We start from the raw sequence: 15,238 nt of genomic DNA, 5'->3' as shown, positions 1-15,238 counted from the left end.
CCTTAGGGGCTGCATACTCAGGATCATTGCACATCTCAGCTGCCTCGTCTCAGCTGTGTTAAACTGCCTGTAGCTTCGTTGTGTTAAAGCGAGCTCATGTCAAAAAAGGCCATGATGAGCGATGTAAACTCCTCAGTCTTAGAAATGACATTGTAATGTGTCACATTGGTAGATTCCTGGCTGGCTTGTCATTTTATTTAGCCCCTGTTGGCTAAAGAGAAACTCTGTTGTAGTCTGTGTTGTTGGCCTTCTAGCTGTGTATTGTGGTGTCTGTGCTGGTTCAGTGCAATACTGCTCACGTTTTTTGCAGTGGCAGGCAGTGAGCTGTTAAAGTTTAAACCTGATTTTGGCTCCTGCATGCTTCCTCGCTTTGTTTATTGGCCCCAGTCCGAGCACTGGGCAGTTTAGAGCAGGATAGCTCATGTTTAGTCATAGAAATCTCCATTCATTGGTTTCCTCACAGAGAGTTGAATGAGGCCTTCAACATAAGTCATCCAGTGGTTTGACCTCCAAACCTTTAGGCTTGCTGAATTGGCTTATCATGAGAGGCAAATGAGTGAGTTTAGATTTTGTGGACTAGGATTGAGTGTAGAGATCAACACAGAAAGCATACTTTCTCTCACTTTTTAATTTGCCCTATTTATGGTCTTTATGCGCAAAGAGACACGACTATTAGATTACATGGTCTGTCCTGCTTGGGTTTCTCCCTGCAGGTAGGAAATTGATCTGTACCGGATAGAAGTGTGTGTGGCTTGTATGTTTTGTGCTGTGTTGTTCATGTACTGATTTAATTTTTGGCCTCTTTTTGTTACAGGCTGCGGAATACATCCCAGAAAAGGTGAAGAAGGCCGAGAAGAAGTTGGAAGAAAACCCATATGACCTCGACGCATGGAGCATACTGATTCGAGAAGCACAGGTTTAGTGACACAGGGTTGCATTCATTTTTACCTGGGGTAACATATATTTTGGGGGAGAGTTGGCGTTGGGATGGTGGGGTGGGGTCGTTATGTAAACTCATCTCTGGGACTGACCGTTCCCTTACTGTGTATGTAAATGCTTTTTAACTTCTTTTAGAACCAACCTATAGACAAAGCAAGGAAGACATATGAAAGACTTGTCGCCCAGTTCCCCAGTTCGGGCAGATTCTGGAAACTATACATTGAAGCTGAGGTTCAATTCAATTTTTTTTATTACTTTCATGTGTGCAAGAGTACATCTCCCAATTGGATCAACAGTGTGACTTTCACACCCCTCGTGAAGGTTTCAAACTAGTGGTAGTCACTTTTGTCACAGCTTGTACTACTTGGTGGGGTGGGAGGGGGTTGAATTCATTCTTTTTTTTTATTATTATTTTTTCAGTTTTATAAGGTTAAGTTCATATTGTTGCATGTTTTATCTGCAACAGCATTAAAACTATTTTAATAGTATTGAAGTGCTTTAGCCTTTTATTCACTTGTTGTGTCAATTTCTTGCCTCCTGTGTCATTTCTTTGAGGTCATTGTGGATTATATGTGTGAACACTGCAAATAGATCTGTCCCTATTAACACTTTATTTGTTCCTTGGCCTATTTCAGTATATATGGCCAATTTGCAGTATATATTTTATATTAGTGTCAGGAGCTATTTTCAGTAGTGTCTGCTCTCAGTTCTCCCAACATGTAAGATTGGAGTCAGATCATTGTCCGTTCCACACATTGTAGATGTGAGGTACATGGCAGTTTTGAACCACACAACACTGATTTGAAGTGAAGCCGTTAATTTTAAGGGCCCTTAATGCCACAGAGATAGTCAACACTTGGCCAGGCTTAAAACGAGTGTTCATTACAGCAGTAAGTTGTTGCTTCCAAAGAATGGAGCTTAAAATGGTAAGTATGTCACAACTAACATCGAACATGCATGGTTTGTACATTTTACCCTCAGTTTAATTTGTGCTCCAGGTTGGAACAGAAATTTTTCATTAAAATACTTGTTTAAATATTAATTCGGCCTCAGGCAGAACTTTGTCCTGTGAACATACCGCTATCTCATTTTGGAATCTGAATTATGAAGCAGCAGAGACTCAGCGGGTCAGGGCGCTGTGCCAGGAACCAAAATATGTTTTGTATATTTATTTTATTAAAAAAAATAATAAAAAGGCTGGACCATTCCTGGTTCACCAGGGGCAAATGGGCTGTGTTCAAATCTCATGAGCGAGATCCTAAACCAGAAATTGCTCGAGGAATAGACTTTTTTTTTCCAGATTTTTATGCAAAGTTGAGTTCACTACTGCAGTGGTTCTCAAACGATTCCTCAGGGACTCCACATTTTTTGCTCTGTCACTGTTTGGGAGTCATAATAGAAGAGCTTAAGTTCCACAGATGTTGGGGTCTTAAAAAAAGTATGGTTCTTCAAGGATACTTCATGAAAAATAAAATGGTTCTATATAGAACCATGAACACTCAAAGGATTGAAAGGGTTCTTTGCATCATGAAATGGTTCTTCCGATTGATGGCGAATGTCCTGTGGTCCTTTTTATATCTATATAGCAGCCAAACGGGTTCTGTTATGATTGCAAGCTTGTAACAGTAGAAGAACCCTTTTCAAAAAGGTTCTGTATAGCACATTCATACACATTTTCCATCAATCTGAAGAACCATTTGATGATGCCAAGAACCCTTTAATCATGAAAAGGGTTCTTTGAGTGTTCATGGTTCTGTACAGAACCATTTTCTTTACTAAAGAACCCTTGAAGCGCCATCTATTTTAAGAGCATAGCTTATGTTTGACTGACAACACTAAATAAACAACACTAAACTCTTTAGGAGAGGAGTGACAAACTGGGTCACAAACCAGGTCGCAGCTCTGTAGAGATTAGCGTTTTTCCTCTTCTGATAACTCTAGAAGGTCTGCAGTGCCGTTGCTTGGAGGCCTGGAGTCTGATATATGCTTTAGGACATAAATGTATTAATCCAGTGAGTCAGTTATTAGGAAAACATAGACAGGCAAAGTTGGATGTACTTGGAGGGGAGAGGCCGATGCCACACTTGATATTTAAAAACCATAGGCTGCTCAGGGGTCCTGTTATGACTCTCAGAGCCGGTTTCCCAGACCCAGATTAAGCCCAATCGTAGACTAAAAAGCATCGGCTGCTCAGCGGTCCTGTTATGTCTCTGAGAGCCGGTTTCCCAGACCCAGATTAAGCCCAATCCTACACTAAAAAGAATTGACATTGGTGCCTCAATTTAGGCTACGCTTAATCCATGAGTGGAAATTAGAGGTGGAGGACTGCTGTCCAGCACGCTTTGGTTATTTTCGTACTCACTTGATTCAAATCAGCAGATAAGTGGCATTAAATCATTCTAGACGCCGGCCTTCCTGGACAAATTCGCCACTCCCGGGTTAATCAGTCTCCGAGAAAGCCCAAAAAGTCAGTCCAGTGCAGTCTGCACTTTTCTGTATGATAAAGTGTGGAAAGATGGCATAGCTGAATTGTTAGGTTTAGAGATGGCACGGAACCAATTTTGCTTTTCCAATATTGGAAACTTGAGTGTTGACCAATGCCAATAATATTCAGTATTTCTTATTTAAAATGAAGTTTTACCTACCTTGTAATTGAAGCTGTTTACTTAAGATGAGCATCGACAAATACTGTCACTCTTCTACCCCACGGGAAGAACCTCATGGCTAACATCACATCACACAGTGTGAGTGAGCGCTATGTCAGGATTTTTTACAGAATTGGCCTGCATTCATTCTTTTATCTGATCTTTTGATCCAACATTTTCTGCCAATATCAACCCAAGACCGATTTTCATCTGTGCCGTCTGTATTTAGGTTTTCATGACCTTTATCTTCTGGACTTTGTATCACCATCCAGAAAGTTATGATTTCTGTCCTCATGTTGATTTGTTGTTTTGGCCTAATCCAGATGCACTTTGCCTGTTGTTGATTTGTACAACTACCCCGATTTATAGAAATACTAAAACAACCCAACTATTAATACCAAATAGGAAATAAAGATAGCTTATACCCTCTGGCCTGGCTTTGTGGGTGTTTTTGAAAGTATAGAATCCAGAATGCTCTTTAGTTGTGTGTTTTATTATTATTTTGCATATTTGCATGCTTGTTTTTTCAAATTTGCCTTGACAGCTTTTTTCCACTATCATTCGATAGCATTGTCTGTTTCAATCTGTCTTTGATTCTTCATTAATATCCCAGACACGCACATTCTAACACACGAGGTGGTGTCATACGTCATGTTTTGGGAAGTTATGGAGTTAATTCAGCAGTCGACAGGCTGTAAATCACTCTGATTGATGATACTTGTCCCCCTCATGTACACAACTGTTAGTGTAACTCAGACTGTCTGAGCTTGCGTCATTGAAATATGCACTTTTGCATTGGTGCAAATGCACATGACCTGTAATGTTAGAGAAAGACCAATATGTCTGGAAAAATTGAACACATTTAGATAAAATTTGAGGCATGTTTTTAGTGGCTGATCATGTGTTTAACCTCACCTGCTCTGCAACCCATTCAGCTGCTTCCACACTTCTGTCAGAACCATGTGTTTGACTCACTGAATTAACTTCTTTTTCTTTTCAGTAATAAAATTGGTTGACAATCAATACAAATTTGTTTAATCATTGGGTAATTTTGTGTCTGTGGGGCTGCGTGCGAGTGTGTGAGAGCACATTTGACAAAGTGTGACTGGTGACTTTGTGTTTATTCCTCAGGTTTACACTTTATCCCACTCTCTTGGGTGACATTAGTGTTAATTAAGAAGTAAATATGATTTACTTTTGTGCTTTACTTTTGAGTTCAATAGGGAATATTGAACTGTTTACCTGCCCTTCTGTATTTAGGAGCTATGAGTGTCCATAAACTGTGCTTTCACAGCTCTCAGGCTCAAATTAGTCTGACTAAACTTCAGAAAATGAGAGCTTTGAATCTCAGAAATCTTGGCTTTGTAGCTTTTCCACAACAATTCACATAAATAATGTGCTCCCTTTTTTCAGAGAGAGAGAGAGATTTGTTAAAGTGGATGAGGCCCAGATAAAACGCTCCCCTCATCAGCATTGCGTAGATAACATCTAATCAGATCTCATCTTCATAATCAGACACTGTTTTGGGTGCTTTTTGGTGATTATTCTGTTAGTTGGTCTTTTTAGTGAATACTACAGTGTTTTGCTTTATTTGTGATGAATACTGTGTGCTCACTTTTAGTTGAGGAATGCTGGAAGAGGGTGCCGAGTGACGTCAGGTCCTCGGGTATTTGTGGCTATAAAGTGCTGGAGGGTTTGTCTCTTTTTGTTTGTTTGTGCTATTTTTAGAGGGAACTGAACGATGGAGTCTCAGATTTCAGTTGAAGTGGTCTTATTTGGGAAAATTGCTGGCGCACATTCACTCACTGATCCAAAAGCATTTACTCTGGAACTTTGCAACAGTGCAGTACACACTGAAAAAGGTTCTTCAAGGGTTCTTTAGTAAAGAAAGTGGTTCTAAGTAGAGCCATGAACACTCAATGAACCCTTTGCATGATTAAATGGTTATTTGCGTGGTGAAAGGGTTCTTACGATTGAGGGACAATATGCTGTATAGGGCTCTATATGGCACCAAAAATGGTTCTTCTGTCACTACAAGCTTAACATTAAAACAATAACAGAGCCCTTTTTTTTAGTGCTATATAGAGCCCTTTTCCAAAAGGTTCTGTATAGAACCATCTACAGCACATCAGTCTGAAGAACCCTGTCACAATGCAAAGAAACTTTTAATTATGAAAAGAGTTCTTTTGAGTGTTTATGGTTCTTTATAGAACCATTTTCTTTACTAAAGAACCCTTGAAGAACTTTTTTTAAAGTGCAGGTTGATGAAAAGACATGTGCTTGTGTGCTGATAGCATTTATTCATAGGGATACAGGATGATACTGGAATCTGTGTTGGTATTTCAAAACTGGACAGGTACACTCTTAAAAATGGTTCTTCAAGGGTTCTTTAGTAAAGAAAATGTTTCTATAAAGAACCATGAACACTCAAAGAACTCCTGGCACTATTAAAGGTTTCTTTGCATCATAAAAGGTTTCTTCAGAATGTGCAGTAGATGGTTCGATATAGAACATTTTGAAAAACGTTCTGTGTAGCACCCAAAAGTGTTCTTCTGTTGTTACGATGTTAAGCGTGTAACAGTAGAAGAACCCTTTATGGTGCTATATAGAACCCTTTTTCAAAAAGGTTCTTTATAGAACCATCTACAGCACATTCTTCATCAATCTGAAGAATGCTTTCACAATGATGATCTTTTAATCATTAAGAGGGTTCTTTGAGTGTTCATGGTTCTTTATAGAACCATTTTCTTGTCTGAAGAACCCTTGAAGAACCATCTTTTTAAGAGTGTAGAGTGTTTAGACCACATTGAGCTGCTCATGCATTTTATTAATTTTACTACATTCGTCTCTCTCTTTAGACAGTGTTACCCAGCTTGGTCCTCAGGGCCGCCCAGACGGTCCACATTTTTGTTCCAGCCAAACTCACAACACACTGGGATAGAGGGAAAATGTGGACAGTCTTGAGAGCCCTGAGGACCGGATTGGGAAACACTGGTCTACAAATAAATGTTTAAACGCATCTCGTCCCAATTTCCACATTTCATAAATCAGTAATTTAGGGGTTGGCGATACACAATACTTGAAACAGTTGTCATGATGCATGATATATATCATGATATTTAATTTGTCTAAGGTTTGATATGCTGGTATTAGTAGTGCACCAGCAGTTTTGCATTTTTAAAAAAAATTATTAAATGATATTCAGTAATGCGCTACACTAAATCCAGATGAATAGGACTAATGCTCACTTGGTAAAGACATGCAGTTAGTCAGATAGTTGTAATTACCACAAAATACCCAGAGAAGCGTATTGTGGCATATTGTGATGTCATGATACAATAAAATATTGTCCTATTTCCCACTCCTAGTGTGTAAATTGGCATCTGCATCAACATACGCATATGGAAATGATCCAATATAAGCACTGGCCCATACTGATGTTTTCTTATTTGTTTTTAGTGCTTAGTCACATTTCCTTTAAAGCTTTGTGATGCACCAAGGTGATATAAAAGTGAAACACCAATAAAATATAAATTCCTTTTTACTGGTGAAATTGTATCCTGGCTCATCAGATTGTGATTATGATGTTGGGCTTTGAATTAACGCTGTTTAGCACTATAATGTAATAAAATATTACACATAATCTCTTGTATGCTGCCTCGCAGATGGTGTCTTGATTTGTATTGTAGAGATTGATAAGGAGCATGTTCAGACCTTCTGTTCCACAGGCTTTCTAAGGGGGCTTCCTGCCACAGTTCCAGCTTTTATGCTGTTTTTACCCCCACCGCATATGCATGCATGAATACTTGCATCATCTTTGACTTCTCTGAACTGTGCACTTTCCTCAGTTTTCAGATGTGTGAACACATGGAAGTATGAATTATGATGAAATGGATTCAGATGGGTACCTCATTTCCAAGGGAATAAAATATATAGATTGTTATTGCCAAAAGTAATATATATTATTTATGTGGAAATGAGGTACGTGTTTGAATCAAGTAAATTTAATGCATTGCTTTTGTCACCATACTCTTGACAGCAGCGTGTCCCTATTTCTTTAATGTAAAGAAGAAAAAACCTGCCCTGACTGTGCTGTACAGTTTAGTTTTGTGACCCACTTAAACAATCCAGCACATTTGGCAGCATAATGTACTCAAACATGTTGAGTTCATTAGTGAAGCCCCTCCAGGCGTCACCTACTGTCATTTTAATATGGCTAGGCTGGGTCTGAAAAATGTTTTTACATTGTTCACACGTTGTTTTGAGGGGAGCTGCAAAGTTCTGGGTCCCGCTTCCTATTTTTAACAGCTGTAAGTTTCACAAAGTTGCGTCAGCAAAGCACAAAAAAGACTGTATCTTACTGTTCCTGCTATTATTGGCTGTGAAATCGAGGGATTATCCTGGGAGAAAAATGGGGAAGGGAGAAGAACCTTGCATCTTTATGCAGGGCAAGGTTTTATAATGCGTGATAATGAGGTTTTGTATGAATTTCACATTGTTGATCTTAAAGGGAGTCTGTGAGAGTGTGCGCATGTGTGCTTTTGAATGCTTGTGTCATAATCAATGACTTTTCTCATACTGTACCCAACTCTGTACACAGTTCTATGTTTTATTAATGGTGGTTTTGAAATCTGTCCACAGATCAAGGCTAAAAACTATGACAAGGTTGAAAAGGTAAGTTTTCACCACTGTAATAGAAACACCTACATTATACTTAAACTCCCTGACCTTTTATTACAGACACTCTGTACAGTACGGTGCTAAAGTCACCTAAGCACATTAAAATCACTTATCTTGGCAATAATTGTGTTTATGCTTGTAAGAAAACCATATCAGTAGAATAAATGCAAATAAACACAAATATAGTAAAAAGTTAGCAGGATTTCTTGTTTTCAAAAAAATAAATAGCTTTTGTTATATTGGGTTTGGTCCCAGATGTCCCAGATGAATTTTGAAGCAAACAAAACATAAAAAGTGGCCTATATATATATATATATATATATATATATATATATATATATATATATATATATATATATGTATATATATGTGTATATGTGTGTGTGTGTGAATATATGCATATACACAAATAATATTAATACAATATTAGTGATTATACACCGATCAGGCATAACATTCTGACCACCTCCTTGTTTCTACGCTCATTGTCCATTTTATCAGCTCCACTTACTACATTAAGTGACGTGATGCAGTGGACTTCAGAGGAGCTAAAGTAATGTTTTTATCTAGTAATGATGATTTGCTGTCTTCTGTATCCTGAACAGTGTGGATCAAGCATAACGTCTGTCCAGGAAAACAAAATAGACATTTTTTGCAAAATTCATAGAATTATTAATTTGTTGACTGATGGAGAAACTGTTGTTAGAAGATCTCACCTGGGAGTGTCTTGGCCAGTTTTGTGTGAAATTCCACTTGGTCACAATATTCCCCTCCATCCAGCCTCGGTATGATGGAGGTGCTATTTGGCACAAAACAATAAATCTGCTTACTCAAGTGGAAAAGCCTGTTTTGGAAAGAGCAAAATCTATTTAAACTATGGGGAAAATAAGAAGTGTTTGATTTCTTCTCATAAAATAATGTAAAATCAGCATGTGCATTCACTCAGTCGTATGCAGAAGTTTGGGCGCCCTTGGTTAAACTACATATTTTGCTGATTTTCTAAGTGAAAATAAGTTGGTTCCCTTTAGAGGACGTGGTCACTTATTTCCACCTAGAAAATCAACAAAACGTCATTTAACTGGGGTGTTCAAACTTTTGCATATCACTGTACCTGGTTATAGCAAATCTGTTGCTACTTTGTTTATTAACTGCCCTCTGCACCATTCATCATTGGAAAGAGACCACCACAGGACCACCGCTGACTTTATATTAGTTGGGTGATGGACTCACAGCAGTGAGAGGCTCATTCTCATGAAACCGCCTCAAAAAATGTGTAGAAATATTTGAGTGTCATTAATCATTGCACAGATGAACAATATAAGTTTCATATATTGTGATATATTTAATATAATATTTAGTAGATCAGTTGGAGCTCAATATGATACAGCAAAAAAAAGTTAGTTTTTCTTATTTTTCTACTTTTTTGGCATTTTTTACACTACCGCAATCTGTCAACGTCTTTCTCAGTACTGATGTATAATTTTCTCCTTTTTTAATAAGAGAAAAAAAAAAACAGGCTGTATTGCTTTTAACTGTTAAATCTCTTTACTTTAATATTTTCCTTGTAAGCTTTAAGGAAGGCAACCAAAAGCAAAATGTTGTCAAGTACAAAGAGAAACCTGGCTGTTGCGGGAATGACACAATTTCAAAAACTTATTAATGTTTTAATAATTAGCTTTAAAGTGCATAGTCTGACAGCAGTATGCTGATTGTGAAAAGAAAAGGCTGGGGGGGGCATTATTTATGTATTTATCTTCAAATTGTGTTGTAGTGATGAGAATTTGGTCACTGAAATTAGAAAATGTTGCAAAAAATCAATTTAAAATCAATTCAGAATCTTTTTGCAACCTTGGGTTTGAGAAAGGCACTAAATAAGTTCAACATTATTATTATTATTATTAATTATTTAATTCATTCAGCCAGGGATCATTGTTTGTAAATCGAAAAAAAGAAAACCTTAAACATTTGTTTCATGTCTCAGTCCTTATGTTCGTGAGAGTAACCCGACACTGACATGCAGGGCTGTGGTAGTGTGTGTGTGTCACAGCAGCATTAAATGCTGCTTAGGTGGTGTTTGAGCTGGAACGGGCGTCATGTGGGCTGCATTTGTCCGTGAGGAGGTACTGATTGTGCTGTGAGGCGAACTGTGAACCTGTTGTGTCAGTGCTGATGTCATTTTCCTCACAGTGCGACTCTCCAGTCTGCACTCAATCACTGTCAGTCCAGGATGGTCAGGATGCTTGGTGTTTTACAGCAAACAGCACCTAACTTTATATTTTACTGATTTTAAATCGATAAAAAAGTGCCAATAAGTGCCAATGTGTAAACCAAATACAGAGAGATTAGTAACCCAATGTTCCTTTGATGTGTTAACTGTGTAGCTGTGCATGTTAAACACATTTTGCTTCCTTTTCTTGTCCAGCTGTTTCAGAGATGCCTCATGAAGGTCCTGCACATTGACCTGTGGAAATGCTACCTTTCATATGTTCGCGAAACCAAAGGAAAACTGCCCAGCTACAAGTATGTGGTTTCTTTAGCAGAGTTTGCTTATATACTGAAGGTTGTTTGTTAAGGAAGGTGTCATCGCTGTTGGAGCGAAACCTCATATCTCCAAAATGATGTCTTCACAGGAAAAGGGAAAACATTGCAATTTAAGTTAATTTAACAATATTTTTTCCAAGTAATTTTGGTCCATTTTAATTGGTATATTCATCTACATTGCAAGTCGCCTGCCCCAACACATTCTCTTTGGATTAGGGATGCACTTCACCATGCTACCCTTGAACGTGTTCGATGGACCTTAAAAGGTTCCACTCTAAGATTTAATGAAATATTGCAAACCCTTTTTATCTACGTGAAAAAACTGGCTAACTTTACATTGACCACATCGACTGACATCTAACATTAGGGCTATCTATCTAGAATATAGAATAACATTATGACCACCTCCTTGTTGTGTCACTACTGGACTGAGAATAGTCCACCAACCAAAAATATCCAGCCAACAGCGTCTTGTGGGCAGCATCCTGTGACCACAGATAAAGGACTAGAGGATGACCAACACAAACTGTACAGCAGCAGATGAGCTATCGTCTCTGACTTTACATCTACAAGGTGGACTGACAAGGTAGGAGAGTCTAATAGAGTGGACAGTGAGTGGACACAGTGTTTAAAAACTCCAGCAGCACTGCTGTGTCTGATCCACTCGTACCAGCACAACACACCATCAACCACATCAGTGTTACAGCAGTGCTGAGAATGATCCACCACCCAAATAATACCTGCTCTGTGAGGGTCCATGGGGGTCCTGACCACTGAAGAACAGGGTAAAAGGGGGCTAACAAAGTATGCAGAGAAACAGATGGACTACAGTCTGTAACTGTAGAACTACAAAGTGCACCTATATAGTAAGTAGAGCTAAAAAAATGGACAATGAGTGTAGAAACAAGGAGGTGGTCATAATGTTATGCCTGATCGGTGTATTAGAGCATTCAACATAAGTAATGAGTTGTTAGGGGGCCCCCTGGTGGCTGTGGGGCCCTAAGAAGTTGCTTGTGTAGTTTATTAGGTAGAACCTGCACTGACGTTGCACTACAGTGAGCTTTATTGATACACTCCTAGTATGCAATGACAAGCATGTGACTTTTGCATACTTTGTTAAAGAATTTTGGGATTGGGTGTCTTTATAATCAAATTTGCATTATTTAGGGAAAAGATGGCTCAGGCATACGATTTTGCCTTGGACAAAATTGGAATGGAGATCATGTCATACCAGGTAAGTACTGCATTGTCAATATTGATACCTCATATTTCACAGCTGTTACGTCTCAGTCACATTCTCGTTCTCTCTTTTCTTTCAGATTTGGGTGGACTACATCAACTTTCTTAAAGGAGTGTAAGTAATGAGTCATTCCAAATACAGTTTCAGCATTTTTACATCACCTAGCGTGTTAGCTGTGCTTCCAGTTATGGACATTTTGAGTTACCTTTAATATGACCAGTGTGTATTATTGCACGTGTTCAGATTTTTTGTGCCATAAAGGTACAAATTACGCAATTTGCATTGAAGATATGCCATGTTCTTGTGGCCTGACACAGAATGTGTTAAAATAGTGAAAACACAGAATGTATTGTTAATTAACTTGCTATTTTTGAAAGTGTACTTTATCTCCACTTTGTCTGTTAGCGAGGCAGTGGGGTCATATGCAGAAAACCAGCGAATCACAGCCGTGCGGCGGGTTTACCAAAGGGGCTGCGTCAACCCCATGATCAACATCGAACAGCTGTGGAGAGATTACAGCAAATATGAGGAGGTAAGAGGAGGAGAAGTCATGAAAATAGAAAATACAGATTTTGCTGTGTACAGTATGATGAACGAAGTTGTAGATGCTTATAAAATTCCAGAGAAAGCTCAACAATGAATAGCAATAAATATTTTAAATAGATAATTACAGTACGTTTATTAAAAATACTTGCAGAATAATTACACATTTTTTTCAGCCACTTTCTTCTGGAAGTGAGAGGTTTTGCTTTAGTTTCCTTGAGCTTTTGAAAGAGGTTTTGCTTCAGGTTCCTTTGACATGATGTTCATCTGTGTTGTTATATTAAGTGCTAAACTCCTTTTCCCTTTTTTAAGGGTATCAATATTCACCTGGCTAAAAAGATGATAGAAGATCGAAGCAGAGACTACATGAATGCTAGAAGGGTTGCTAAGGTAAGAGCCTCACCTGTTTTCACTCTTACTGATTTTCACCCAGAGTTTCCACCACTGCTATACTGCAGATAACTCTGAATAAAAATGATCACATCTGGTATTTAATTAGGCATTTGATATTATTTGATACATCTGAAACAGTGAGTTCACTTGTCAGTACATTAAAAACTGAAAGATCTTGTGTGACTGTTTCAGTATGTGACATTTGCTAACTGGCTTTGTAACTCTGATGATGTGATTTCTTTTTTGTTTTTTTTTGTTTTTTTTTAACCTTTATTCAAACAGGGTAATCACACTAATTAAGATTAAAAATCTCTTTTACAAGTGAGCCCTGGCCAAGAAGGTAGCACACAAAACAATCAACAAAGAAACAGCACGACCACAATCAGTGATACAATTCTTTAACAGTTATCTTGAAATCATTCAAGGAAATAATTTGCTCCAATTTCAAATGTTTCTGCAGATCATTCCATGCAGATGGAGCACTGTAACTAAAAGCTGCCTTGCCGTATTCCAGCCGTGTGTGTGTGTGTGTATGTGTGTGTGTATATATATATATATATAGTATATATATATATATATATATATATATAATAATATATATATATATAGTCTTAATGCAGAATGATAAACAGAGTCCAGTGAATGTAATGTTCTCTTTGAAGTATACCTATAAAATATATCGCCATAATCGTGCTCTGTTGTAGGAGTATGAGACAGTGATGAAGGGTTTGGACCGGAACGCGCCCTCAGTGCCTCCACAGAACTCTCCTCAGGAGGCCCAGCAGGTGGAGATGTGGAAGAAGTACATCCAGTGGGAGAAGAGCAACCCTCTGCGCACAGAAGACCAAACGCTCATCACTAAGAGAGGTGACTGGGCCTGTAACATAAAACAGTGTTTCTCAAAAAAGTATTGATTCACTGAATTTACTTGATTCAAATGTGTACCTCATTTACACATTAAATAAATATGTATAAAGATATGGACCATTTCTATTGGCCCATTCACTATGACATTTGACCACAATGTTAAGGGGAATTGGCATTTTAATTTGTGAAGGACAAATTAAGGAAGGAAATTGAATCCTGTGTTAGAGCAAAAAACACTGACGTGCAGGGCAGATATGCTACAGAACCAGGATGTGGAAATATTGACTAAGGATAACTCAACCAGAATGACTGTAATTTCTCCTTATAATGTCAGTCCACTTAACTAAAGGACCAGTTTTACAAATTAGCTTTTGTGTGGTGTTTGTTTTTGTTAGCAGCTGTAGCCAGTCAGCAGCCTGTCCATGTTGTCCACCCTCGCGCACACACACACACACACACACACACACACACACACACACAGCAGGCCAAGTAGGAGGAGAACAGAGTGAAGGGCACAGCACCTCCACACTTTTACTTCCTGTGGGTTCAGCCCAACACCACATGTGTAATATAAATGTGTGGGGGGTGAACAGAGTGAAGACACTGAAAATGTGGTATATGTTCTTCACAGAAAATGAGCAACGGCCAAGGAATGTGAGGCTGAAATAATAATAATTCACATAATTTTTTCTTTTGGTAAACATTGAAAATGGGTTCCACACACCTGAACACCACACAAGAGTTAAAGAGGATTTTATGGAGATTCAAAATGCTGACCTTTATCAAACTGTGTAAAATTAATAAGTTTAGCACCAAAACAAATCCTTATCCTTCTTATCCAGACTCCTTATATTGTATGAGATTTCAGTATCCAGGATAGTCAGAGAGTCCCCAAGCTGTGGTCTGAATAGAGAGAGCTTGCTGGCGGAACATGTTGCTGTTTTTGTTGCTGAAGTCTGTATGTTCTTGCTCCTGCAGTGATGTTTGCCTACGAGCAGTGCCTTTTGGTGCTCGGCCATCATCCTGACGTGTGGTACGAGGCTGCTCAGTATCTGGAGCAGTCCAGCAAGCTGCTGGCAGAGAAAGGGGTTTGTCTTTCATCTCAGATATTTTCAGCTGTGCGAGTGTTTGTTGCCGTTTCATTTTATTTGTTTAATTATGTTGTAAAGTGTTGAAAAAAATTACTGTTATTCAATTTTGTGAATGAATTTAAATGTATGATTTTCTTAATCTTTAATATGTTTTAATTATTATTAGGGTGAGGTTGAGGTTGTAGAAACTCACATGATCATTTATCTTCACTGTTAAAACTAAAGGTGCCCAAAATGGCTTTTTGTGCGATGCAATGAAAGCACCACTTTTGGCTACCAAGAGAACCCATCCATTGATG

At 38.3% G+C, this 15,238-nt stretch overlaps 1 protein-coding gene across 1 annotated transcript in view; it reads left to right on the top strand.

The window, feature by feature from the left end:
• The window catches only part of cstf3 (cleavage stimulation factor, 3' pre-RNA, subunit 3), a 30,527-nt gene that overhangs the window by 735 nt on the left and 14,554 nt on the right, over positions 1-15,238 (top strand). The window contains exons 2-11 of the mRNA XM_036585154.1: positions 815-916; positions 1,075-1,170; positions 8,226-8,258; positions 10,687-10,784; positions 11,973-12,039; positions 12,125-12,159; positions 12,451-12,577; positions 12,901-12,978; positions 13,686-13,848; positions 14,827-14,936. Coding sequence (XP_036441047.1) covers positions 815-916; positions 1,075-1,170; positions 8,226-8,258; positions 10,687-10,784; positions 11,973-12,039; positions 12,125-12,159; positions 12,451-12,577; positions 12,901-12,978; positions 13,686-13,848; positions 14,827-14,936 — 909 coding nt within the window. The remainder of the gene's footprint in view (positions 1-814; positions 917-1,074; positions 1,171-8,225; positions 8,259-10,686; positions 10,785-11,972; positions 12,040-12,124; positions 12,160-12,450; positions 12,578-12,900; positions 12,979-13,685; positions 13,849-14,826; positions 14,937-15,238) is intronic.

The sequence above is a fragment of the Colossoma macropomum genome, unplaced genomic scaffold (genome assembly GCF_904425465.1).
Source record: "Colossoma macropomum unplaced genomic scaffold, Colossoma_macropomum, whole genome shotgun sequence".
Classification (NCBI taxonomy): Eukaryota; Metazoa; Chordata; class Actinopteri; order Characiformes; family Serrasalmidae; genus Colossoma; species Colossoma macropomum.
Note: the sequence above shows the minus strand (reverse complement) of the source record. Positions and strands in the feature narration are given on the sequence as shown.